We start from the raw sequence: 27719 nt of genomic DNA, 5'->3' as shown, positions 1-27719 counted from the left end.
TGAGGACCCATGGATCCGTTTGAGGCTGAATACCGGGAAGAGCTTCCAGGTGATTAGAACGGTGAAACTTGGCTGCAGGTCACCTGGAGTTTGGGATGAGGCTGGGCAATAAAGGGGTTGCATCAGTTTGGGGGGACTCAGCCTGTGAGGACTGACCTGGATGTGAGAGGCTGCTGGACTGATTCCGGAGAGCCAACTGCAGGGCATAGAGCAGTGATGGCGAACCTTTTCGAGACCGAGTGCCCAAATTGCAACCCAAAACCCACTCATTTATCGCAAAGTGCCAACATGGCAATTTAACCTGAATATAGATCTTGGGGAAGGTTATACCTTTTTAGTAAATAGGCTGTGAAATATCTTAATCCTGCCTTTTAAGTGTAGTTGTACTATATCTGTTCACAATTCCGTGTACAATGGAATGGTCAAATTTTTTAAATCTATATTATATTTTTATAAATGAAGTGTGATTTTAGAATGTAAAATTACTCATAGACGGAATGTACAGCTCTTTTAAATTTAATAATGGTCTATATTCACGCTTGTATACCTTATGCCAATAAAGGTCTATTGTGATTGTGATTGTGATTGTGTCTGAATATTGAGCTTTTAGTTTAGAAAAAACAGTTGGCTCCGAGGCGTGCGTTTCTCAGGAGTAAACTTGATGGTAATCGGTGGCTTTGCTTTGAAGCAACCGTGCAACTCTTCCAACTGGTGAATCACAACCCTAAAGAGGGTTTACTCAGAAGCAAGCCCCCATTGCCAGCAATTGAGCTTATTGAGCTTATTGCATTTTAGTTCTTTGCATGAAAATCAAAGTGTAACGGGGGGCTTTCAACAGCGTGCTTTAACAGGGATTACTCTCGTACGCTGAACTTCCCCAAAAGCTTGGTCTTGGATTTGTAATGTCGCTAATAATCCCGTGAGCGGCCCAAGCCAGCCTAAAGGTCCTTGTGTGTGTGTGGGGGGCACTCATTGCATGCCTGAGAGGGCTGGTCTGCCCGCACTGGTGCCTGGAGTTGTAGCCACCACTGTGGCATAGAGGCTGGGGCCTGAGAAGAACTCAGAAGGGGCCCTGCTGCTGGATCAGACGAGGTGCAGATCCATCTAGTCCCGAAGTCCCTGCCTCACGGGGAGGGAGCCCAGCTAGTTCCTCCTATAAGAACTTCTTATCTTGACCGCCTCCATCTCACAAGGCACAGTGCTACGAGTAGAAAATTGCACCTAATGGAAAACTAGATTCCACCACCTGCATTCATGACATGACAGAAGCCCTTTTTGGAGAAATGTGTCCTGCAGGTTTGACTCAGGTGCGTAATTCATGTCGTCAGGAGGTGGGGAGAGAAGTTGTTGGCATTACAAAGGGGCTTTACTTCAGCTCCCCAGCCTCTTCTTGGGAAGAAAACACTGAAATTTTGTAGTGAGAGGAAGAAGAGATAATGCGTTTCCGGGTTCCAAAGAATTTGGAGCAGTTCGAACAGTTTTCATCAAATGAGAAACATCGACAGGCTCCTGCCAGCTCTCTCAACTAGCTGAACTGCCTACCAGAACCTTAGGAGGTTCTTGAAATTAACATAAGGGGACACCTTGAAGTCCTATTGCAACAAACTTTCTCCTTGGAAAAGCAGCAGCTAAAGCAATGGCATCTCATGTCCGTCTGGTCTGTGGCCACCGTCCCCACCTGGCCATTAGCCTCGGCTCAACTATGGAATACAGCTTCCTCAACAGAGGTGGCGAATTATTGATCTCAATTTGCTCCTCGAAAGGGCCGGTAATTTTGAGAGTGGTAGAAGAAACGTTCTGGGCCTATCTGGGATGGTTCATCTGCTCTAGACCCCTTTTAGTCTGGTTTCAGGCCGGAGGCTGATGGCTACATGCACACGAAACTGCCTGCAGCAGTGGCCTGGTGGTTAAGAGCAGGTGCACTCTAATCTCTGGAGCGGTTTTGTTCTATGCGCCCCGCACCCTCACGCCACTGGATTTTTTGGGCACAGATGGGATGTTGATGCGACCGCAAAGTTTAGGAGAACATGGCAGATTGCAAGAACAGCTAAGTGCCCATTTCCATCTTTGAGAGATGCCCCGACACGAACCCCTTACGGTATGAGGAAAAGGTTGAGATCCTTCTGACCCCGCTCGGCCAAAAGGTCGACTAATGGTGGAGTGGTTAGAAACAGGTGCATCCCAATCTGGAGAGCAGGACGTTACGCTCTGCCACTTGAGCTGTGGGTATCTGGTGAACCAGTTAATACTGCCTCTAACCCTCAGCTAAGGTGACCTTGGGCGACGCGGTTGCTGCGTCTCTCAGCCCACCCTCACAGGGTGATTGTTTGTTGTTGTGAGGGGGGAAGGGCAAGGAGATTGTCAGCCCCTTTGAGTCTCCTGCAGGAGAGAAAGGGGGGATATAAATCCAAACTCTTCTTTCTTCTTTCTTCTTTCTTCTTTCTTCTTTCTTCTTTGTTCTTTCTTCTTCTTCTTCTTCTTCTTCTTCTTCTTCTTCTTCTTCTTCTTCTTCTTCTTCTTCTTCTTCTTCTTCTTCTTCTTCTTCTTCTTCTTCTTCTTCTTCTTCTTCTTCTTCTTCTTCTTCTTCTTCTTCTTCTGGTCCATCAAAGCCAGTATGGCCTACTCCCACTGGCAGCTGCTCGGGATTCCCTAAAGACTTCTTCTTTTGTGCCACCCTGCTTCCCTTAATTTTACCCTGGGTGACCAGAACGGGGCCTCTATGGGCACAAAGCAAGAGGGATGCTTGATCAACCCCTTCCAGGATAGCAAAGGTAACTTAAGCCGATCTCTGCATGTTGGCCGGGGTTGAGCCTCTTGGTTGCGCTCACTGAAGTCTTTAACACTGTGGTCCGTGCCATTTTGTTGAGGTGTTTGGAGCAGGATTAAGGGATCATGCAACCAGATGAGTTCAATCATTCTAGTGGGCAGGAGCTCAGAGGGTTTGGCTGTTGAGAGACGGTTGTATCGTGGGACTTACCTGCGTGGGCGACTTCCCCTCCGCGATTGCATTCTTATCCTTGTCCTACTCAGGGCGTCTGTCAGTATAGGTGATCATTTAGATGCTTGGGGTTGGGTGCCATCGGGCTGATATTGCCAGCTCTAGATGTATTTATTCACCCCAATTGCCTGGTGATGCGGCAAAGGCTGGGAATCGGCATCTGGCTGCTGCAGTTCCATGAAGAGGGGCCCACAAGTTGCAACGGTGTCCCAACAAGATGGAGTGATGTTGTTGGGAAGGCTGCGGTCTTGAGGGGCATGGCGCTTCTCACTTCCAGTGGGGTCCGGCTGGCGCCCACTGACACAACTGAGAGCTTAGGGGTTATCCTGGATCCAGCATCACCCTTGGAGAAGCAAGAGAAGCAAGATAATGCAGGGGCCAAAAAGAGGGCCATCTTTCACCTTCATTTAGCTGGGAATATGGCTCCCTACCTTGACCAGGCTGATCGGGTCACATGGGCCCCTGGCACGGTAATGCTGAGGTTACTCTGTGGGTGGCTCTGCCCTAGACATTTGCCTTGGGGCTGGGCCACCCCTGAGCCCTGACTCTCCAGCTATGCTCCACCTCAACACCTGAGAAGTTTTCTGAAGGTGTCATTTGCCAAATAGGCAAGATTTAGGGTTGCCAACATCCAGGTGGGGCCTGGCCATCTCCCAGAATTCCAACTGGTCTCCAGACTACAGATCCGTTTCCCTGAAGAAGATGGCTGCTTTGGAGGGTGGACTGTTTTTGTTTTTGTGCATTTTTATCCCGCCCTGTCCCAAAGGTATGCAGTTATCCTCCAGGGAGGTCCCTTCCTTCACCAAACCTCACCCCACCCCCCAGGCTGTACCTCAGATTCCTAGGAATTTCCAACCTGCAGTTGGCAACTGTAGGCATCTTTGTCTTTCTCAGAAAGCTGTCCTTGCCTGTCTCCCGCACTCACAACCAGAGGTAGGATCCAGCAGGTTCTCACAGGTTCCTGAGAGTAGGTTACTAATGATTTGTGTGTGCCAAGAGGGGGTTACTAATTGGTGATTTTGCCACGGGATTTTTGCCTTCGTTACGCCCCTCCTCTCAGCAGTAGCGCGCAGAACTTGAAGCAGTCTAGCAGGAGGTGCACCGTCGTGCGTGGCAGCCTGCGCCTGCATGCATTCGTTTCCCACCCAAGGACCGGCGCAGCGGCTGCGTCCTTGCCACAGCCCCGCTGTGGAATGCCCCGCCCCCGGAATGCCCGGCCCCGCCCCTGTCGTGCCCCGCCCAGCCCCATTGGCGCTACGCCACAGTTTGAATCCCACCACCATGGGAACCTGTTACTAACATTTTTGGATCCCACCACTGCTCACAACCCTGACTATTTTGCCTTAGCCTCAATGTCTAGGGAAAATATTAGCTTTCTGCCCTACTATAGACCTTGTCCATGAATTCCATCCCTTCATTTCTATTGTCCTTCTCTTGCTCCTTTACACTCTTCTCTGGCAGCTACTGCTTCTGCTGACCCCCTTTATCCTTCTGGCATCCCAACCGGAATCCTAACCGTGTTTTCTGGCAGCGAATTCCACAAGATGATGTGTTTTGGGTTCTGTTGCCAATTCTTGTTTGGAAACACCTGGATATTTTGGCAGTGGAGCCTGGGGAGGGCGGGGCTGAGGCAGGGGAGGGGGGAAGCGACCTTGGAAGGGTGGAACCTCACAGCGTCTGTCTGCCCTACAAAGCAGCCCTTTTGACTAGGCCCAGGGAACTGATCTCTGTTGCCTTGAGACCAGATGTGAGTCCAGGAGAACCCAGGCCCCACCAGGAGGTTGGCAACTTTGGCTGAGAACTTCCTTTGTTCTACAAAACCTGCTAGTAAAATCTGCTTCATTAGATGATCAGTCAGTGTGGCATAGTGGTTAGAGACTTCCACCCCTGCCAGGGAGATCCTGGCTCAGATCTCCACTCAGTCAGAAAACTCACCGGAGGAGCATGGGCAAGTCATTCTCTTTCAACCTAGCCTACCCAACAGGGTTGTTATTAGGAGAAAATGGAAGGGAAGGAGCAGCAGTGGCGTAGGAGGTTAAGAGCTCAGGTATCTAATCTGGAGGAACTGGGTTTGATTCTCTGTTCTGCCGCCTGAGCTGTGGAGGCTTATCTGGGGAATTCAGATTAGCCTGTGCACTCCCACACACGCCAGCTGGGTAAATCTGGGCTAGTCACAGTTCTTCGGAGCTCTCTCAGCCCCACCTGCCTCACAGGGTGTTTGTTGTGAGGGGGGAAGGGCAAGGAGTTTGTGAGTCCCTTTGAGTCTCCTGCAGGAGAGAAAGGGGGGATATAAATCCAAACTCCTGCTGCTGCTGCTGCTGCTGCTCCTCCTCCTCCTCCTCCTCCTCCTCCTCCTCCTCCTCCTCCTTCTTCTTCTAGTATGCCATCCTGATGTTGGCAGAAGTGGTGGACAAAAAGAGAGCTGTGCTTCGTTTGTGGGTACAGAGATTGCCCTGAGACCGTCCCCTCCCCAAACCCTCCCTTCCTCAGGTTCCACCCCAAAATCTCCAGGTATTTCCAGCCCCACCTGAACAGTTGCTCCATGTAACATGCAGGGCAAAGTTGGAGTGCCACAAAACTGCTAGGGGCAGGGGGTCTTCAGGGGCTCCTCAGCTCTGGGAGGGGGCAGTGCCTGGCCCCGTGTGTCCCATAAAGGTTCTGGGAGGGGCCACCTGGCCACCCTTGACTCCTGTTGAAAGAAATGAGTCTTGAGGGGAGTCTGAGAATCAAGAGGGAGCATTTGGGGAAGGCAGGCCTGGAAAGCGCCCTACGAGGCGGGCGGAGGCGGGTGGCCGACACGGTTCACCTCTGATTGAGTGCGCGTCTCTGCAATAACAAGGAATTAGGAACGGCGGGTGCTTTTGGGGCAACGAGCCTGGATCTTATTTTCCTTTCTTTTTGGAAGTGCATCAGAGAGAGAACAAATGTGTGCCTGATAAATGGACCATCAAGAGAAATAATTCATCCAGATACAAAGATTAGGTAAAAGAAAGGGAGGCGGAGGGCAGAGAAGGGAACAAGTTGCGTCTTCTGCTGACATTGAAGAGCCGGGAAAAGTGATCTAAACAAATACGAGAATGAATCGAGTCAAGACAGAAAGGAGATTAAATTTCCGATGGGTAGAAATTAGCCACACGGGCCCTACGCTGGAGCTGGTTGCAACTGAAATGCCTCCTGAGTTCTTTTCTTCTTCTTGGTAAAACAGCCAGCAGGGACGTCACTTCTTTTGCCTGCGACCAATTAATATCCATTTTAAAGCATATCTCCAGAAGAGAAGAAGAAGAAGAGTTTGGATTTATATCCCCCCTTTGTCTCCTGTAGGAGACTCAAAGGGGCTTACAATCTCCTTGCCCTTCCCCCCTCACAACACACACCCTGTGAGGTGGGTGGGGCTGAGAGAGCTCCGAGAAGCTGTGACTAGCCCAAGGTCACCCAGCTGGCGTGTATGGGAGTGCACAGGCTAATCTGAATTCCCCAGATAAGCCTCCACAACTCAAGCGGCAGAGCGGGGAATCAAACCCGGTTCCTCCAGATCAGAGTGCACCTGCTCTTAGCCACTACACCACTGCTGCTCCTCCCCGTGCAGGCAGAGTATCAAGGAATCTAGGGTGTTGTGGGTTTTCTGGGTTGTATGACCATGTTCCAGTAGCATTTTCTCCTGATGTTTAGCCTGCATCTGTGACTGGTATCTTCAACCCACAGATGCAGCATCTTCAATCCTCTGAAGATGCCAGCCACTGAAGCCGGCTAAACATCAGGAGAAAATGCTACTGGAACACGGCCATACAGCCCGGAAAACCCACAACACCCCAGTGATTCTGGCCGTGAAAGCCTCCGACAACATATGCAGGAATCCTTTAAAGGAAACCAGTTTTGAGAAGCCACACAATTAGGGTTTAGATGTGATAGATGAGTTATGTTAATTGCCTGCAATGAAAATGTGGAAATTACCTTTACCTCTTTGGCTCAGGGTCTATTTCCGTCATGACTCCGAGCACCAAATAAGTTCCCCAGCCCTGCCTTACAGGGATCGACAACCTGTGTGTGTTATTCCTAAAACGGCTTCGTCATATCTGAGATGCTCCGACCCAGACCTTGGGTGTGGGAAGGGAATGCATTTGGAGAACATGTGTGTCTTCATATGAAAATCTGTGCCTGTCCACGCAGGCCCGTTGCGCTCCCTCGAGATCTGGAATGGGTAACCCTTCCTGAACTGCAGCAGCAACGGGAGTTGCAAGGCTGCTCAGCACCTGTGGCTGAGTTTCCCGTGCCTGGGAAATGCATGTTAAGTAGCTGGGATGGTTTGGCAGGGCTGGCGCTGGGGCAGCGGCTGCCGGAGGTCAAGTCAGAGGAGCGTGTGGGCGAAACTTCACTGGAAAAAGTTGTGCAACGGATGGAGGTAAACATGCTCCTGTTGCAACCAGGAAGGAGAGCGGATCCTCTCTGAGCAATACTCTGAACCGACACGCTTCCGAAACCGCTTGGGTCTGCTTCCTGGAGAACTTCCACACGACTCTCCCACTCTTCTTCGCAGCTCAGAGGTCGGGATATTCCAGGCTCCAGTGCCACCTTCAGGTTTAACGCTCCCTAGTGGTTAGGGGCTTGGGACTGGGTGTTTACACTGCTGTGTGTAAGGTTCTGGCGCAACAGTCAATAATTGAGACTCCAGAGGTGCATCAGTAGCCGTTTATTGAACCGTGCCAGTTACCAATTCGGTAAGAAGCCAGATCTAATGACCATGGCTTCTGCTTGGCCCTTTACCTCAAACTGCTTGGCCCTTCACCTTCGGGACCGTCTTACCCCATACGTCCCTACACGGCCTCTACGTTCATCAGAGGCCAATTTGCTGGTGGTCCCTAGCCCCTCGATGATGCGGCTGGCCTTTTACAGACCTGGCCCCTGCCTGGTGAAACACCTTACCACCAGCTATTCGGGCCCTGCGGGACCTTGGAGAGTTCCGCAGGGCCTGTAAGACTGAATTGTTCCACCGGGCGTTTGGGGAGGCTGGCCGCTGAGGTGTCCCCGCCCCCTCCTTTCTCCCTTTCCCCCCTTTACTTCCTGGGTCCTTCACCTCTCTGTTTTGTTTTCCAGGGTGGATCTATGAAGTTATGCTGGACGCCAATGCAATGCATTGTTATTAATCTGTTTTAATGGGGTTTATTGTAATTATTGTTTTATTATGTTGTTCACCGCCCAGAGCCCTTCGGGGGAAGGGCTGTATATAAGACTAATTATAAATAAAATAAATAAATAAATAAACGCTCCCTCCTCCCCTAGCTTCCCCCTCCCACTGTGAAAGAGGTGAGGACAGCTTTGTTATATGTCCCAAGCGCTCAAGTCTTCACTCCGGCCCAGACTGCGGGGGGCGGGGGGCAGGAGCGAGGGAGGCATAATTCACTCAGTTGCACAGTGATTAAGCAGAAGGGGCCGTTAACACACACAGGTAACAACAGCCAGTGCAGGTGTGACCATTCCTCGCATGCCGTGTGTCCTTTGAATTCCCAGTCAAGGAAACCTTTGAGGGCAGAAGGGACTGGTGTGGGTCGTTGAGGGGCAAGGGGTGGGAACACTCGGCAATAGACCATTTGTTTTGTGCGGATGGTTCCAGGCTTGGTTGTGGCTTTTGAGGCAAGAGCTGGTTTGCCATTGCCTGCCTCTGCATAAAGAAGACCCCGGTGTTCCTTGGAGGTCAAGCGGGAGCAGAGGTTGAGTTGGTGGACATCTGAGAACCTTTACTAGAAAGGGTCTGGGGGCTGCCTCAAGAGACATGCTAGCATTTCATTGCGAGAAACAAATCCGTGAAAGGAGCAACGCGCCCTGTGACGTGAAATGGCTCCAAAGAGAGGGGTTCCCAATGCCGGGTTGGGAAATCCTGGGGATTTGTAGAGAGTGGGATTTAGGGTGGGGAGGGAGGGAGGGAGGGAGGGAGGGAGGGACGTCTGCAGGGCATAAAGCCACAGAGTCCACCTTGCCAAGCTGCCATTTCCTTCAGAGGAACTGATAGTTGTACCTTGGAGATCCATTGTAATTCCAAGAGATCTCTAGGCTACACCTGGTAGAGGCAGCCTGTTGTGTCTCTGCTCTGCTTGGAGGTGCAGATGGAAGCCAAGCCAAGCTCAGCCAGTTGCCCAACACCCAGTTCTGCCTCTGCCCACTGACCTCATCCAGAGCCCTCCCTCCCTTGTAGACTTCGACCTTTGCCTGCCCTACTTAACGACTCACCTGTGCCCGACAATTGATCTCTGATGTGCCCTAATCCTGACTCCAGCTTAGCAATTCTCTGGGGCCTCATGAGCCTGCACAAACCTGCCCATATATCTGGACAGGATCCTGCCAGACCGCCCACACTCTGGCTCCTAATGCGATGGCTAAGGGTTGCAAAATGCTCTCCTCCTGGTAGATGCGCCAGTCACTTTCTCTGCACTTGCCAAATCCTGCCGGCCTTGGCATGGCTACATGGTGCCGGGGACAAGCCCTGGGCTGCTGCCTTCATGGTGAGTTTCCTTCAGAAAGGGAAGGAGCTCTAGATGTGATGGGGTCGCCTGGCTCTGCTCTAGCAGGATGGTTCTCATCCTCCTGTTGTTCTGATCTTTTGCAAGCTGTTGATGATGAGCCTGCCGCACTCAAGAGACACACCCAAGTCTGAAGGTGATCATTACCTATTATCTACCTATATAGCTCTTGGCTCGGGGAACATGTTCTGGGCTGTTTATCTTGTCCATCCTTGCAACCACCCTGGAAGATAATAGGTCTTAGAGCTCCACTTGATAGATTGGGTTGTAAAGCCGAGAGTGACTTACTGCGGCCACCCACTGACTCATTTGGCCCGAGCAAGAGCCCCGAGGCCCAGCTCCACCGCTCTGCCTGCTGGACTGCAGGGGGTTCTGTGGAAGTCTGACAACGGAGCGCTCAGGCCACGGTGCTGGTGGGCCATGTGGATCAGATCCTGGCTTATCCATATACTTGTTGGGTGGCCGTAAGCGAGGCTGCCTCCCTTCCCCCGAGGCACCTGCCTGCGATTCCAGGGCTGCGAATGGCTGCTGGAACCTGTCTGAAGCATCGTTTGGTGTGGAGGGGTAAGAGAGGAATTAGGCAGGATAGTAGTGGAGGCAGTGGGGGGGAAAGGCTTCCTGGCATTTTGGTGGGTGGCTCCTAGGGAAAAAAACCCCAGACATGGATCCTAAGTGTTAGCATCTGCATCTCTTGAGGTCGTCCCACGTACTACGTAAAATGAAGCTCTCCTATTCAGACAACAGGGCCATGGGTGGGAAGGCGGCATGATTAGGCCCGGATCTTGGAAGATAAGCAGCGTCAGTGCTTGGAAAGGTCACCCAGGAAGACTCTGCCGAGGGAGGCAGTGGCAAACCACCTCTGCTTCTCCCTTGCCTTGGAAGCCTCTGACGGAAGTTGCCATGAATTGGCCATGAATTGACAACACTTGCGCACACCATAGGGCTGTACTATAACCACATATTTCAGGGGGGTGGTTTAAAGGGAATAGGACTGTGGATTGTGCCACTGCAGGTAGAACATATCATCAGTTTCCTGCATGTATTATCCTGTTGTCATTTGTTCCCTACCAGTGTAATGCCAATATTACATCCCCACTGGGTTTATTATATCCACCCCGTGTATAATGTCTCATTTACATTTCAGTAATCCTAGTCCCAGCCTGTTGCATATCCAATGTCCCTTTACATGGATCGTATTGGACTTTCACTGTGTAATCCACTTTAAGCCTCAGTGAGAAAGGCTGAGTATAAATACAGCAAATAAACAAGGAAGTCTGTTGGCCACGTAAATGCACGAAAGCATGAAGCTGCCTTATACAGAATCAAACCATTGGCCCATTGAGTCTTGTCGGCTCAGACAGCTTTCCAGGGTCCTTCTTAACTGGAGATGCTGGGGACTGAACCGAGGCCCTTCTGTATGCCAAGAAGATGCCCTGCCACTGAGCCATAGGCCCTCTACGTTGGGCAACATCCCAAGCCCATAGGATTATTGAAAGAGCCTGCTGGATCAGACCAAGGAAGTTGTTAGCCGGCGCTTCTGGGAAGGCCGTGAGCCAGGCACAAAAAGGACAAGCCCCCCTCTGATGACGGCTGTGAACCTCCTCCGCTGTTAGCCCTGACTGTGTTCTCTGATGGAGAGACTGAGGTCCAGTGGAGGCCCCGGGCCAGGGAAAGCATTCACACCACCCTCTGTGCCAGGGGTCTGCAACCTGTGGCCATGCTGGCAGGGGCTGATGGGATTTGTAGTCCATGAACATCTGGAGAGCCACAGATTGAGTCTGTGCTATCAGGGAAGAAGAGGAGTTGGATTAATTCCCTGCCTTTCTCTACCTTTAAGGAGTCTCAAACCAGCTTTCCCACAATAGAGACCCTGTGAGGTAGGTGGGGCTGAGAGAGTTCTGAGAGAACTGGGACTGACCCAAGGTCACCCAACAGGCTGCATGTGGAGGAGTGGGGAACTGAACCTGGTTCTCCAGATTAGAGTCTCCCTCCCATGACTATTACACCGTGCCGGCTGGCTTAAGGGTGGGAAGGCAGCAGCGTGGAGATGGCAAAGGGGGTCTCCCCCATCACTCCCTGTGCTACAGCCAGCCCCTCTCCACACTGCCAAGGGATAGAGGAGGAGGAGGAGGAGGAGGAGAAGGAGGAGAAGAAGGAGAAGAAGGAGAAGAAGGAGAAGAAGGGAAGAAGAAGAAGAGAAGAAGAAGAAGAAGAAGAAGAAGAAGAAGAAGAGTAGTAGTAGTAGTAGTAGTAGTAGTAGTAGTTCAGATTTATATCCCCCCTTTCTCTCCTGTAAGGAGACTCAAAGGGGCTGACAATCTCCTTGCCCTCCCCACCCATAATAAACACCCTGTGAGGTAGGTGGGGCTGAGAGAGCTCTGAAGAACCGTGCCTAGCCCAAGGTCACCCAACTGGCGGGTGTTGGAGTGCACAGGCTAATCTCGTTCACCAGATAAGCCTCCACAGCTCAAGTGGCAGAGTGGGGAATCAAACCCGGTTCTCCAGATTAGAGTGCACCTGCTCTTAACCACTACACCATTAGTAGACCTTTTGGATGAGAGGGGTCAGAAGGATCTCAACCTTTTCCTCATGTAATTACAAGGGGGTCTGTGTCGGGGCATCTCCAAAGATGGAAAAGAGCTCTCAAATGAGGGCAGGGATCCCTTAGCTGTACTTGCACCTGGCCATGTTCTCCTAAACTTTGTGGGGTCAGACCAACATCCCATCTAGCCCAAAATACAGTGGCGTAGTGCCAATGGTGCAGAGGGGGTGCGATGCCCCGGGTGCGTGCTGGTGCGAGGGCGTGGTGGGGGCGTGGTGGGGGCATTCCAAGGCGTGGGGTGGGCAGGCTGGGGCATGGCAGGGGTGCAGGGTGCATCCATGCCCTTGAAACAATTCCCCTTCCCCCCGCCCCTGCCAGAATCCTGCTGCATGCAAAGGCCACCCAGTTACTCTGGAGCACCTACAGAACCAGGCCTTCTTCTGACACTGGTGTAGTTGGTATGATCCTGACATTACAGCAGCAGCTGCCGATCCTGCACACACTTATACCAGAGGAAATCTTACTAAAACTGACGACATTTCCTCCAAAGGTGTAAGGGTAGGACGGTGTCTGGGGACCAAGGTACTGCGTGGCTTTCCTGCCTGGGGTTTCCTGCGACAGCCACCCCTCTAGACAAATGCCATATTGCCCATAGGGCTGCAAAGAACTGACAGGTAAGTGGTGGCGAACATTTGGCACTCCAGATGTTATGGACTACAATTCCCATCAGCCCCTGCCAGCATGCTGGCAAGGGCTGATGGGAATTGTAGTCCATAACATCTGGAGTGCCAAAGGGTAGAAGGTGGGTCCCCAGAAGTATTTGGCTGCCTGCTAAAGGCCCTAGGGGATGTTTGGCCTTCTTCCAGCTAGACAGAAAGGGGTATTTTTAAAAAGTAAAGCAGCCGTGCACTCCGCCCTCCCTCCAAAGAGTTAGAATATAAGAAGGGCAACATCATATGACCATCTACACACACGTCTGATTTGACTGAGAGTGCCCCCCCTCTCCACAGGTTAACTGCTGATCTTTCCATAAATAAGAGGGAGGTCACTTTGGTCCATCGCTGTCCATGGTACCTCTGTTAAGGAAAGGGCAGCTGCTGCTGTCTCCCAGGCTAATGTGGTTTTAATGCTTAAGCAAACACGGGGATACTTGGCTTTCGCTGGTGTCACTTTCTTTCTTTCTTTCTTTCTTTCTTTCTTTCTTTCTTTCTTTCTTTCTTTCTTTCTTTCTTTCTTTCTTTCTTTCTTTCTTTCTTTCTTCAAATAAATTTATTTCCAACCAAAGATCACTGGCATATACATCAATAATCAAGCTGTTACACAGCATAAATATATGACAATTTAACAATCCTTACTAAATATAGATTATTATATTATAATATTAAAACTTTACATATTTTTATCAATTGCACAAATATTTACAAAAAATTCCTATTTACTATATCCACTACTATTCACTATCTATGACGATTCGTAAACCTTCCGTAATACACCAGCAAGACAACTATCAGCAGACTAAGACAAGTTCAATGTCCCCCTTATTACACTAAATGAGTAATATCCCCACCCCCCGTTTCCTCCTGTAACATTGGTCATCCAGAAAATCATTTTTAGCTATTTATCACTAAGAGAACAATTGGAGCCATTCATTCACCCATTTCTTCCTGCATTTGTTTTTATACTTGATATAAAGTTCAGTATGTAATGTAGTGATGTCACTTTCTGAGGGTCTCCCTTGCTAGAGGAGGTGTTAAATTAGTGGAGCGCAGCTAGGACAAGAATGATTGCTTTCGCCACATCTCTTGACTGAATTTGCACCTCTTCAACACGTTTCAGTTTTGCCTAGACTTAATTGTTGCATCTCGTGCTGTTCGCATTTTTCTTTTTTGTGTATGAATGTGTAAGACATCTGAGGAGGCCGCTTCACACGTCTGAATATGGGCGGCTTCTGCCAGAGTAAAAGTGTTGCACTTCACAGAGCCCCGGAACTCTTTTATCGTAACTTTCAAACATGTTGCACAGAAAGGTTGAAAATGTGATGTCTTTTAAAAAAGGATCATTTGGGGGTTGGGTTTCAATTCAGCTCTAGTTTTCTGTGGGTGGCTAGGGCCATCCCAACATCTGGAGTCACATAATGGCTCAGTGGAAGAACATCTGCTCGGCATGCGGACAGGCCCAGCTTCAATCCCCAGCAACCTCAGTTAAAACTACCAGGCAGCCGGTGATGTGAAAGCCTTCAGCCCGAGACCCTGGAGAGCGGCTGCCAGCCTGAGCAGACAATACCCACCGTGATGACAGAGAGCCTGATTCCGTATGACGCAGCTTCAGGTGCTCATGTGCCTTTGCCGGGTCCAAGCAGGCCGAGCTGCAGCTGTCCTGCTGTGTGCAGAAACAGTCATGACACCAAAGCAGCCATGGCAAGACGACACAGTGAGAAGGACTGGCGTGGCCTCTTGAGACGTGTCCTGCTTGACTAGCAGACCTGAGACAAGTGCTTGCATTTCTAGTGCAACAAGGCTGGGGCTGGGCATCAGTGTTGTCCTCCTCCTCCTCCTCCTCCTCCTCCTCCTCCTCCTCCTCCTCCTCTTCAATTATAGGATGCCTTTTTCATCAATACTCACGGTGGATCACACAACTGGAAACCGCTGCAAAAAAAGGGCCTGTGTAATTCATTCAACAGACAATGCAACGAAACCGAATTACAACACTCAAGAACAATTAGGTAAAGAGTACAATCTAGCCCATAAACAACATTTCCCAATCATTAAAACCGAAGCCCTGTTTCCTTTTTGGAAAAAAAAGAGGTCAGTCTGCAGTGATTCTGCGGACAAAAAGGGCGGCAGATTCTATTTGATCTAGGTGGGAGAGAAGTGTTTCTTGGGCTAGGCGGAAGCTTTCAGACTTTATTTTGCATGGGAAGGAATCAACATTTATTCTCTGGTAAAAGTCCCCTCTGGGATGGTTTCCCAAATTTTGCACAGGTAAAAAAATCACTTGACAAGAAGATGTCAACAAATACGGAAAACAGAATAATGGCTCACAGCCAGGAAATGGTCGATTGCTGGCAGAAAATAGCCAAGATTGAAAATGGCTTCTGCTGATAAAGGAGGAAGTGCCAAAACACGACTAGAACTGAGCACCAAAAGTAAAGACTGCTGGAGAATTACTCAGCTTTCAGGCAGACAGCGAGGAAACTGAAATTGTGGAAGGCTTTCTACTCCTTGGCTCGATCATCAACCAAAAGGGAGACCAAGAAATCAGACCAAGGTTGAGATTAGGGCCCCTTCCGCACACGCAAAATAATGCGTTTTCAAACCACTTTCACAACTGTTTGCAAGTGGATTTTGCTATTCTGCACAGCTTCAAAGAGCACTAAAAGCAGTTTGAAAGTGCATTATTCTGCATGTGCGGAATGGGCCTAGGAAAGGCAGACATGAAAAAGCTAGAAAAAAACTCTCAAGTGTGAGGATGTGTCACCAGCAGCCAGGATCAAGTTCATACATGCCACAGTATTCGCTGTTACAATGTAGGGGTGTGAAAGTTGGACAGTGAAGAAAGCATATTCCTTTGAAATGTGGTGTTGGAAGAGAGCGTTAAGAACACCAGGGACCGCCAAAGAATATGTGAGTTCGAGATAAAATCAAGCCTGAACTGTCCCTAGAAGGTAAAATAGCCCTTTCCTCACAGACCATTTAAAACATTCTGCAAACTTTTAAAAAAGAATCATTTTGGCTTTTTTTTGTCCCCATAGCACGGAACATTAAAGCATTTCAATTGAAAATGATTCTTTTTTCTGCTGCTCCAAGCTGAATGTGTTTCGCACGGACATTTGTTTGGCTTGCATTGCAGATGCCAGCTATTTCAATGTTTAAAGTCCACGAATAAAGCTAGTTTTGCCTGCTGATCGTGCACACATAATTTTTCCTCCCTCTTTTTTGTTTGGTGTCTTCAAAGCTACGGAGACTCAACATAAGAACTGGCCATATGCGCATATTTTGAGTTGCTGTAGCTTCGAAGACGCCTCATTAAAAACAAGACAAAAAAAGGAAAAAATGATGTGTGTATATAATTTGGCAGGCAAAGCTAACTTGATTCTTGTACTTAAAACACTGAAATGGTGGGCGACTGTGATGCGAGCAGAGGAAATGTCCATGGGGAACACAGCAAACGGTGGATAGCTTGGAGAATCATGAGTGGCAGAAAATGACGGGTGCAGCAGAGATGAAAATGAGAGCTTCTAAATAGGGCAAGAAACATAAAACGTTTCCTGCTCTCCATGCAGCAAGCAAGGGACGTCTTGAACCTGTCTTGGGAAAACAAAAGATCGCTAGTTTAGTGTTTTCAAACAAAACCGTCTTGGGCTGAAATAGTCCATTTTGCAAATGTTTTTGGGGAAAAGCTGTGTGGAATCGTCCACCTTAAGCTTCTATGCCAGTTCTCAAGATGTTTTATTTGTGTGGAATGGGCCATAGATAATGCATTTTGGAGGTAGCTGATTCATACGGTCATCAGAGGTCTGAACAAAGGTGGGATCCAGTTCTAACCAGTTACTAATTTTTTCTGAGTGCCGAGAAGGGGTTACTAAAGCAACCTCCCTGCTCAATAGGGACTGGAGGTGCGTGTGTGCGGCGGTGCCACTGTTTGAATCCCACCACCATCGGAACCTGTTATTAAAATTTTGGATCCCACCACTGGGTCTGAAGTGACTTGACAGCACTTAACACACACATAGAAAGTCAAGAAAGAAAATGGTTCAAGGCCTTGAACTACAATCAGATAATCTCCCAGCCATTAAACAGATAGTAATTGAATGATCACAGAATAATCTTTGCATTACTTCATTTTCACTAAGGCAGTGACAGGATCATGTCAATGAACACCCCGAATATTTAAATTTCAGCTTAAACAATCTTTCCGTACTAGTCCTTATCTTGTCCCAGCAGAAGGAACTTGGAAGATCTCATCTCTTTCCACCTGTCCCAAGACACCAGCTGTGGCCATCAGGCATTGACCAGAGCCCGGGCCTTTTTCATCATGGCTCCCAGGCAGTGGTGGGATTCAAATAATTTAACAACTGGTTGTTTACAAGCACCATTTTAACTACCAGTTCTGCCGAAGTGGTGCAAACCGGCTGAATCCCACTACTGCTCCCAGGTCTGTGGAATGAGAACATAAGAACACAAGAACAACCCAGCTGGATCAGACCAGAGTCCATCTAGTCCAGCTCTCTGCTACTCGCAGGGGCCCACCAGGTGCCATTGGGAGCTCACGTGCAGGATGTGAAAGCAAGGGCCTTCTGCTGCGGCTGCTGCTCCCGAGCACCTGGACTGTTAAGGCATTTGCAAATGGGTTACCAGAAGAGGTGACCAGGGGACCCACACCTGGAGACCTTCAGGAGACCCTGCCTGTTTGCTGGGGCTTTTGTAGGGAGTCTAATTGGCAGGTATCTTTTCACAGAATCATAGAGCTGGAAGGGACCACGAGGGCCATCAAGTCCAACCCCCTGCCACGCAGGAAGACATTTTTCTGGGGGGGGGAGGACATTTTTCTGGGGGGGGGTTTGGGGGCTTGCTATTTTATCTTTCATTTTAGCTGGGGATATTTTAACTAACATTGTAAGCCACCTTGAACCAAGAGGAAAGGACGGATGTAAATACTTTAATAAACAGACAGATAAATAAATAAATAAGGCCACACACAAGGAAGCATTTTCTTTCTTTAACTCATTTGTTCAAATAGGTGAGATTGACTTTATTTATTGAAGCTGGAAGTCATAACAAATTGACGGAACTATGGAGCAATAACAAAAGGAAAGAGGTAAAGGAGAAATAAAAGGCTTTCCTTTTCCCAGCCTGTTTGTAAAAAATAACAATCTTTCTTTACAATTTGTGTTTTTCCTCATAGTTGTAGTTTCATTTGTTTTGATAGAAATGAAAGGGGGGGGGGGAAGGGTAACTCTTCTTCAAACTCAAGTGCCCGAATCGCTTCTTTTCCAGACTTCAAGGGCGCCACCCTGTAAACAGGCCTTTTCGTCACCTCCTACATTTAATTAGCACCTTTTACACAGAGGGAAACAAAGCGTCAATTTGTCGGCGATGCATCAGGCGTCCCCCTGCGCTGCACGCCCAGTTGTAAAGACGCGGCTTTCTTGGGTTGCTTTCTGTTCCTCAAACGGCAACGGAGGTGTTATGTCATCACCTGCTCTCCAGGTTAGGCAGATGCACAAAGGATTTGAATTATGGGGATTCTTAGTAATTGTCTTAAGGGCAAAGAGGAAGGAAAATGAACCGAGAAGGGCCTTGTTTAGAAGCTGCTCCCCTTCGTTAACGTGGGAGAATTTCCCAGTGAATTTTGGGTAGTTTCCGTGGTTTTTGGTTTCCTTGGGTACTTCTCTGAGGCACTTCCCACACGCCCAGGAACAGCCACGGTCACACTTTGCACATCTGGGGCTTCTGGGAAGTTTAGGAACCGCATTGCCATAAATGGCAGATTCTGAAACATGCCCCCATCTCAGGTCGTCTCTGCACGGCAGAATTATACCTGTGTACCACCGGTTTCTTATAATCCTGGCCTATGCCGGTTTCTCCCTCCACACAGCCGCCCATTTCTTTCCAAGAGCCCAGTTAGGACAGGGAGGTAATACTCCAGTTTGTTCCTCACAAGCCCGGGGCCTTTTGTATTTACACAAAAATGCAGCATGTTACTGGGTCCGAGCAGAGCAGCCCTCTCTCCCACGACCTTCCAAATTCTAACTTAAGACAAAGACAGGAGCCGGCTGCAGGGGAAAAGGCGATACATCTGTCCCTGTTCGTTATATTTTGGCCCAGTTTCGGTAGGGAAGGAAAGCTTCGTGTTCAAGGAGGATTTTCAGGAAGGACTTGGAAGAAGTGACAGACAGATATGGGCGTTCTGAGAGGCCGTTCTTGCCACCTGAGGCTCGGTGGGTGGCAATTTGAGAAAGGTTGTGGCAACAAAACTTTGGAAAAAGTCATCTCCCCCTCCCATTGTCTTCTATTGGCGGACGAAGAATGTTTGGCTTTGTTCAGCAACTCTTTTGGGCCCTCCTCCCTGGCTGTGATATTGTTAGAAGAAGAAGAAGAGTTTGGATTTATCCTCCCCCCACCTTTCTCCTGTAAGAGTCTCAAGGTGGCCTGCAAACTCCTTTCCCACAACAGACACCTTGTGAGGTAGGTGGGGCTGAGGGAGTTTGGAGAGAATGGTGATTGGTTCAGGGTCATCCACTAGGCTTCATATGTAAGAGTGGGGAAACAAATCCAGTTCACCAGATAAGATTATGCCACTCATGTGGAGGAGTGGGGAATCAATCCAGTTCTCCAGATTAGAGTCCACCTGCTCTTAACCACTACACCCTACTGGCTCTCATATATTTGTGTGTGTGTTTATTGGGCTGTTATATTTTATACATACCTTCTTTCAAAATGCTACTGTAATGTTTTAAATGTTTTCGCATTTTGACGTTTTCCACCTTGCAAACCCGATTTGGGTGGAAAGGTGGCCCAGAAATGTAATGCATGAATAAATAATATTGATTGGTACGTCGTAACACAAGCACTGCAGCATTTCTACTGAAGTTTTGAAATGGGCAAACAGTCATATTATTTTTTTATATTTTATTTGCTCCTCTTTGGAGACTTCAGGCAGCTTACAAAAGTGCTGTTCCCCCCCTGGAAATGATTCCAACTGAATAAGTGCTCTGTGCCAACATTGGGGGGGGGGGGCGGAAGGGTGAAAGCGAGGCCTTCTCCCCATCGGTCTTGAGGGAGCTGGTGGGAGGTCATAGAGATGCTGTCTGGAAACTCTTCCCCATAAAACAATTTCTGAGTTGCTCAATCCCAGCACACTCCAGCTAAACAAGTTTGGGGTGAGGTGTGGTCCTCTTGGGGAGCTGCGTGGAATTCCTTTGGCTGTGGGAAAGCCAAGACAGGGGCTCTGCTCAGAAGGTGTTTTCTGTCACACTTGTTGGGGCCTGTCAGAGGGAGGGCTTCAATGGTCCCATGCCCCCCCAAGGGAACACAGCCCTGACAGGTGCCAAGGAACAGGGTCACGATGAGACGTCTGTCCTTGGCGCAACGGGTGAAAGCAGAATTCTGTCCCAAGATGATTTCTGTCACAACCAGATGACAGCTATAAAAGGGGAGTATTTTTGTTCCCAAGGGCAAAACTAACAACGGGATATCAGGGCCAGACAGAGAAGGTGGAAGACAGTGCCTGGAAAAATGAAGGAAACAGGTTGCCATGTCTTGGGAGTTTCTAGCCATTTCTTCATCTTTTCCTCACAGCTGCATAATCCTAGAACCTGGAAGGGGGGGGCATCCAGGGAAACTGAGAGGTTGGGAGATTGAGGACGGACAAAAGAGTACTAAAAATTCATTCCCCAGAATTCTGGGAATGTTGTGAGGTTTGAGGGAGTGGGGAAGGAAGCCAGCCACTGGGATAACCAACCCTCTTAAGAACACAAGAACATAAGAAGGAGCCTGCTGGATCAGACCAGAGTCCATCTAGTCCAGCACTCTGCTACTCGCAGTGGCCCACCAGGTGCCTTTGGGAGCTCACAGGCAGGAGGTGAAAGCAAGGGCCTGCTGCTGCTGCTGCTCCCGAGGCATTTGCAGAGGCATTTGCAATCTCTGCTAAGGCATTTGCAATCTCAGATCAAGGAGGATCTATGGTGTTGTTATCAGAGCATGTTAGGCAATTAATTTAAGAGTTTTAATGTTAATGGTTACATTTCTATTTATTGTTTTGTCAGCCTTGTTTAAGGGGCCTGTACACCGCTCAGAGCCCTTCGGGGGTTGAGCGGTCTATGAAGTGTAATAATAAATAAAATAAAAAATTATTGGAGAAAAGTGACATCAGTGCTGGGTTTCCCCAGATGTTTTTTCCAGAGGTGATGTAACCCCACCGCACCCACATTGCTGCTCATGTCCCCCCCCCCACCAAAACACGTACATGTAATTGTCAAGAGAAAAGTACATGTATTAGAAAAATATAAGGTCTTTATGTGTACTGGAAAGCTGAATGAGCATGAAACTTAGGGTCTGAACAGCTAACCAGCTAGAGAAGGAGGGGCAATAGAGCTGCTGTGTTGGTCCCTTAAGCTGGTTGGACAATAACCAATCAGAGTGAGGCCTCTCAGTCTCAAGGGAGCCCATGAAGAGAGCTGTTGCACGGATGTTGCAGGGGAAAGGAGGCTCATTCCGCACATTCCGCACATGCAGAATAATGCACTTTCAAACTGCTTTCAGTGGTCTTTGAAGCTGTGCGGAATAGCAAAATCCACTTGCAAACAGTTGTGAAAGTGGTTTGAAAATGCATTATTTTGCGTGTGCGGAAGGGGCCGGAGATTCCACGAGAACCCTGGAAGAAAAGGTCCCAGAAGCTGTGAAAGGCGCCACGTAAACCTTTGACCCATGTTTATCCTGATGGCTGAAATCCTATAAGAAGTTGATTAAGGAGGTTCTGATGTCCACCATAAATCTACTGCAGCTGATTTAGTGGCACGTACCCCCAGCTGCTGAAGGAGGCGGTGGCTATTTGGCTGTGTCCGGTTGTGCTCAGGGTGGGCTCAGAGTAGTCAGGCCTCCTTAGGCATTTGCTTGCTAAGTAAAAGAACAACAGCTCATTTCTTCTCAGATCCAAACAAGCCATATTCCTTCATGTTTAACACCAACACGTGGAGGTCTTTCACGAACAATAGAGCTGGGATGCAAGAGAATGGTCTTTGATCTTATGCTACGTTAAATCGCGCTTGTTGACTTCACTTAACAGCCAGCCGGGGGTCTATAGTTGCCTCTACCCATTTTTTCCCATTTCTGCTCAGGCTTCTGGTCTAGGTTGCCGTGTTTTGTGGGTGTGCATGCATAATAGCAGCGCATGCAGAGCAGTGGGTACATGCAGGAGCATGCAGGTCAAATGCTTGTTCCTGCCAGCGTCATGTTTAAATTAGGCCTCACAAAGAAACGAAACCCTTCCCTGCATCAGCACAGCGGTGTTCCCCGGCTGCCGGCTCTCTCCTGAGCACAGCTTTCTCCTCGTGAACATTCCGTGACATCACAGCAAGTCAGCCAATGACTTGGGGGCCAATGACTTTGTGCTTTCAAGAGCCCTTGTTCTGCTACACTGGCTAGGTGGGCAAGTCTTGGAGACAGGGCCTGCCTTATGGGGGTCTCCGGTGGAGGTCTTTCACGTCATCTACTGTCAGAGCCCTTCAATGAGAGTTGCCGGGGACTGAACCTGGATGTCATGAATACAGAGCACGTGATCTGCCCCTGAGCCACAGACCGCAAGTCCTTCAGGTCCAACCATTCCCAACTTGACAACAATCCTTGCTGACAACTGTTGTGAAACACCGAGGAGTCCCAGCCCCTTTGGAGCGACGGCCATTTTTGGCAGAGGAGTGAGGTTGGATTGGAGTCCTCCCTTTGGTGCAGACACGATGTCTTGCCGTGCTCCTCCCTTGCTTCCTTTTCCAGGGCGGGGATCTCAGTCTGCAAGCAACGAGATCCATATCTTGTGCAAATATTCCCCCGTTTGTGGGAGAGCTCAGCCCAAACGCACCACCTCATTCTCATGGAACGTGTGGAGTATGCGGAGCACTTCCTGTCTTCTTTTTTTCCAATTGTGTTGCACACAGTCACACAGGGACAAAAGGAAGCTGGAATTCTGCACTCTGCTGGCTCACCTTGGATGGCAAGCGTCAGGCTGGCCGGCCCATCAGGAATGGCCCTGAGATACGATTCTTGATTCATAGGACAAGTTTGCTCCATAAGTTTCACAGAGAAGAACATTGGAGGGAGCCAGGATTGAGAAGCATTGCAGGATCGGGGCCAGGAAGAGCGCACAGACAGCCCCACCCAGTTTCACTCTGGCACCACAGCGGGTGCAGGAACACAAGGCCAAGCTGGGTCCTTCATCTGGGCACGCGACTGGTCCCCCTGGTGTGGCCAACACTGCTGGGGGGGGGGCATTGCTGGAGATTTGGAGGTGGAGCCTGGAAGAGTTTGTTCTTCTTTTCAGTTTAGAGAAAAAAAACAGTGGTGGGGCATGATAAAGAGCTATCAAATGAGACATAAGAACATAAGAACATAAGAACAAGCCAGCTGGATCAGACCAGAGTCCATCTAGTCCAGCTCTCTGCTACTCGCAGTGGCCCACCAGGTGCCTTTGGGAGCTCACGTGCAGGAGGTGAAAGCAAGGGCCTTCTGCTGCTGCTGCTCCTGAGCACCTGGACTGTTAAGGCATTTGCAATCTGAGATCAAGGAGGATCAAGATTGGTAGCCATAAATCGACTTCTCCTCCATCAATCTGCCCAAGCCCCTTTTAAAGCTATCCAAGTGAGTGGCCATCACCACCTCCTGTGGCAGCATATTCCAAACACCAATCACACGTTGCGTGAAGAAGTGTTTCCTTTGATTAGTCCTAATTCTTCCCCCCAGCATTTTCAATGGATGCCCCCTGGTTCTAGTATTGTGAGAAAGAGAGAAAAATGTCTCTCTGTCCACATTTTCTACCCCAGGCATGATTTTATAGACTTCAATCCTATCCCCCCTCAGACGCCTCCTCTCCAAACTAAAGAGTCCCAAACGCTGCAGCCTCTCCTCATAGGGAAGGTGCTCCAGTCCCTCAATCATCCTCGTTGCCCTTCTCTGCACTTTTTCTATCTCCTCAATATCCTTTTTGAGATGCGGCGACCAGGACTGGACACAGGTCACACCACTGCTTTATATAAAGGCATGGCAATCTTATAAAAGGGCATGACAATCTTCTTTTGATGGGGAGGGGTCTGTAGGGCTCTGCTTGGCACACGGAGACTCTGTTTCAACCTCTGGCATCTCCAGTTTAAATAAGGATCAGGGAGCTGCTGGTGTCCCCAGCCACTGCCTGACGCCCTGCAGAGCGGCAACTGCTGGTTGCTGATAATGTCGACCTTTGAAGCGAAGGGTTTGACTCGGTGGGGTAGAGCGGATTCACGTATCCACGTGTCCTCCCTGGGGGTGTCACCCAAAGCAGGTGCCAAATGGGCTGCTGGATGGGACGTGAGTTTTGGAAGTGCGCTTGTGCCAAATTATCCTTTTCTCCCTTCTCCTTGGGGGGCCAGTGGGGAGGCTTCAGGCACCTGTCCATGGTTTTCCCAGCCTCCCTGGCATCTGTGGGAAGAATGAAACAGGGCTGTGGGTCAGCTACATATGGGTGGCAACTCGACCCAGAAGTCTAGATGACCTCTCCCAGTGGCTTTACATAGACATTGGAAAAGGCCAGGAGCCAAGTTAACTGTCAGGATGCCATTCCTACGGGGAGTTGTGGGGATGAGCTTTGCTTTTGTTTTGCCTCTGCTTTGCGGGATAAGGTTCCGAGGAGGCGTGGCTTGCAGGGAGGTATACGGAGAGAGTCCATTGTGGTGGGCCAGAGCTGGCCGAGAGAGAAGGACGCGGCCATGGCGTACAGCGGCCTTGTGGTGCCCATCACGGTCATGACGGTGTTCTGGGGGGTGGTCGGTGGGGTCCTCCCGTGGCTCGTGCCTGAAGGGCCTAATAGAGGTATTATCAACACAATGCTTGTGACGTGCTCTGTTTGCTGCTACCTCTTTTGGTTGATTGCAATCCTGGCTCAGCTCAATCCGCTATTTGGACCACAGCTAAACCATGACGGGTTCTGGTATCTCAACTATCACCGGCACTGACAGTCTGCTTCTGCTACAGCTCTGAATCTGTAATGCTCCAATGATCCAAAGGTGCCTTTAATGTACACTGAACCATCCAAGACGACTTTAATGCCTTACTACTTAATCTGTTCCAAAGAAACCTGCTTAAAGCACCTCCTGTTTTTTACATCTCTGAAAGTGCCTGTCAAATACTATGTACCTCTTCAGTATCCTTTTGTACATTGTTATGAAGAAACATCCCATCTTTCCCCCTTCCTGAACAAGGGCAGCTGAAATGAAACACTGTCTTACTCCAGATGTTTGCCTTCAAATCTTGAGACTGTTGTATCCTAAAAATACATGGTTGCTTATGGAGATAATATTTCAAATTGGCCTCTGCTTTGCAGGTGCTTATCTGAATCCTGCCCTTGAAGTCCTGTGGTTGAATCTGACTCTCAGGCTGGACTCTCACTGTTACTTCTGGTTCACATGTGGGGTGTGGATTGCTACATTATATTATCAACAGTTTTGGCAGCTTCTCGTCAAATGATCTTGTCAATAGAAGGCCGAAACAAGAGTTTGATGAGAAATGGAACCCATATTTCATGTATTGGGCTAAAATGGTTGAGAAATAAAGTTGAACTTTGTTAAATTTTGCATATTTTTGCACTGGGACATTTTCTGTGGGACAGAAATAAAACAACGCAGTGGCCGTTCTCAGCATGACAATATGAAACCTTCTAAACGTGGGTTAAGCAGGAGTGGAAAATAAGACAAGAAAGGCTGCAACACCAAACTCTGGGGATTGGTAGGATGAATTGCATGTTGATGGGGATAAATATTTTAATTATTTGGTTGTACTGTATTCATTTGTATTGCATATACCAGTGGTGGCGAACCTTTGGCACTCCAGATGTTATGGACTACAATTCCCATCAGCCCCTGCCAGCATGGCCATGCTGGCAGGGGCTGATGGGAATTGTAGTCCATAACATCTGGAGTGCCAAAGGTTCGCCACCACTGGCATATACTGTTTTGTAAATTAAATTATATAGGGAGCTGCCTTGAGCCCAGACTTTGGCCAGGATACGGCAGGATAAAAATCACAATAAAGTAGAGAATTCAAGGTAATTGGGAGGAACTTGCCTCCCGCTCCCCAATTTGCATTTTCACATTTGATCAGGGTCAGGTGTGATGGTGTTTGATGCTTCCCAGTTTCCAAAACCCAGGGAAATGTCGCCATTCCACTGCAGGTTGGTCCTTGTTACTTGGAGACCACCTCCCCCCCTTGGGAAAGTCAGCGCACAACGGCAAGCACCTGGATGTAAATTTTCCATAGAAGGAGCAATGAGGAAATGGCCTTTGGCGCATGCCGTTCATGCCTCTGATGACAAGTGATCTCACGGGTTGGTCATGACAGGAGGCAGCGGCGGGCAACACCCTCTTCAGGGCTTCGCACTCCATTCACCACCTGCAGAGACCTGGGAGATGCGTTGTGCGTCTTCCTTCCTTCCTTCCTTTTTTAAAAAAAACCTGCAACAAATTAAACATGTTTTTGAAACCTTTGCCTGAGGGGTTTAATTAAAACAGGCTGGAAAATTATAGAGGAAATTCTTTCTTGTTCTCCCCGTCATCCGCTTCCCCACTCCTCAGAACTGCTGCTATAAATTCCTAGAACATCAAGAACGGTGAGACGCTGCAGGGAGGGGAGGGGAGGGGAGGGGAGGGGAGGGGAGGGGAAGTCCCCTGGCACTCGGCTTCTGCAGCCCTTGGTTTGATTTCATGTCCGACTGCACTGACTGTGTCACTTCCTCACCACTCAGAACCTTCCATGGTGGTGGGATCCCCCGCCCTGCCCTCTGCTCTCACATCTTGGGGTCTTTGCCGCTCTCAGCCAACCCAAAGAGTCTTGCTTTCTCCAGCCTTGCATCCTGGGATTCCTCGTTGCCACTTATCTCTAGAAACCCCTTCCCAGGTCCTCTGCACAACCCCTCCCCATGCTTTTCAGATTTATTTATCTAAAATGTTTGTATGCTGGACTTTCTCTCAGGCATCCCAGGACCCAGGACAGGGAACAACAGCGTAAAAACAATACGGACGATCAATCAAGGAAAACCTTAAAGCAACACATTAAAAACCAGTGCTTCCCCAGTCAGTCCCTTACTGAAACTAAACCTGAGCCTCTGTCACAGGGGTGCACATTCACCTCCCGTTGATCCTCGTGTGAAAATGAATGAGTCAGACTGCTTGGAATTTATGAACGTTGGAATGTAAGAATGTAATCTTCTCATGTTCTGATTCATGGACCTGCTGAATCAGTTCTGTGGTCCATGATCCCACCTGGCATCCTGTCTCTCTCACAGTAGCCAACTGGTTGCTCTAGACTGGTCCAATAACAGAGCATAGAGGCTGAGGCCCTCATTAGAACGTAATAAGAGCCCTTCTGGTCCAGCATCCCATCTCTCATCGTGGCCAATCAGTCCCTCTGGAGGGCCAGCAGCCGGGCACAGAGGCTGAGGGCTTCCCCTGATGTTGCCTCCTGGCACTGGCTGACCGGCTGTGAGTGTGGAGGCTCCTTTTGGCCGCCATGGCCAGTAGCCACTGCTGGGCTTATGCTCCATGAGTCTATCTGGCCCCCTTTTAAAGCTGTTGATGCCTCTGGCCACCATCACATCCTCTAGAAGTGAATTTCACATTTTAATCACTCTCTGTGTAAAAAAGCATTCCTTTCCCCCCCTGTTTATCAGCTTCATTGGATACCCAATGTTGTGGGTGAAGAAAGAGAGTTTGGATTCACACTCTACTTTTCTCAACTGTAAGGAGTCTCAAAGTGGCTTACATACTCCTTTCCCACCCTCTCTTCACAACAGACTTCTTGTGGGGTAGGCCTCCTTGAAGAGGATCCTCTGAAGATGCCTCAGCCACAGATGCAGGCGGAATGTCAGGAGAAAATGCTACTGGAACACAGCCACACAGCCTGGAAACCCCACAACACCCCCGTGATTCCAA

At 49.2% G+C, this 27719-nt stretch overlaps 1 protein-coding gene across 1 annotated transcript; it reads left to right on the top strand.

The window, feature by feature from the left end:
- Window positions 1–24465: 24465 nt before the first annotated feature.
- Window positions 24466–24940, top strand: LOC125440178 (V-type proton ATPase subunit e 1-like). The gene has a single exon (XM_048509846.1). The coding sequence runs from the start codon at window positions 24504–24506 to the stop codon at window positions 24747–24749; it is 246 nt and encodes an 81-aa protein (XP_048365803.1). The 5' UTR covers window positions 24466–24503; the 3' UTR covers window positions 24750–24940.
- Window positions 24941–27719: the final 2779 nt, after the last annotated feature.

The sequence above is a fragment of the Sphaerodactylus townsendi genome, linkage group LG10 (assembly GCF_021028975.2).
Source record: "Sphaerodactylus townsendi isolate TG3544 linkage group LG10, MPM_Stown_v2.3, whole genome shotgun sequence".
Lineage (NCBI taxonomy): Eukaryota > Metazoa > Chordata > Lepidosauria > Squamata > Sphaerodactylidae > Sphaerodactylus > Sphaerodactylus townsendi.
This window is presented reverse-complemented; position numbering and strand designations above follow the sequence as displayed.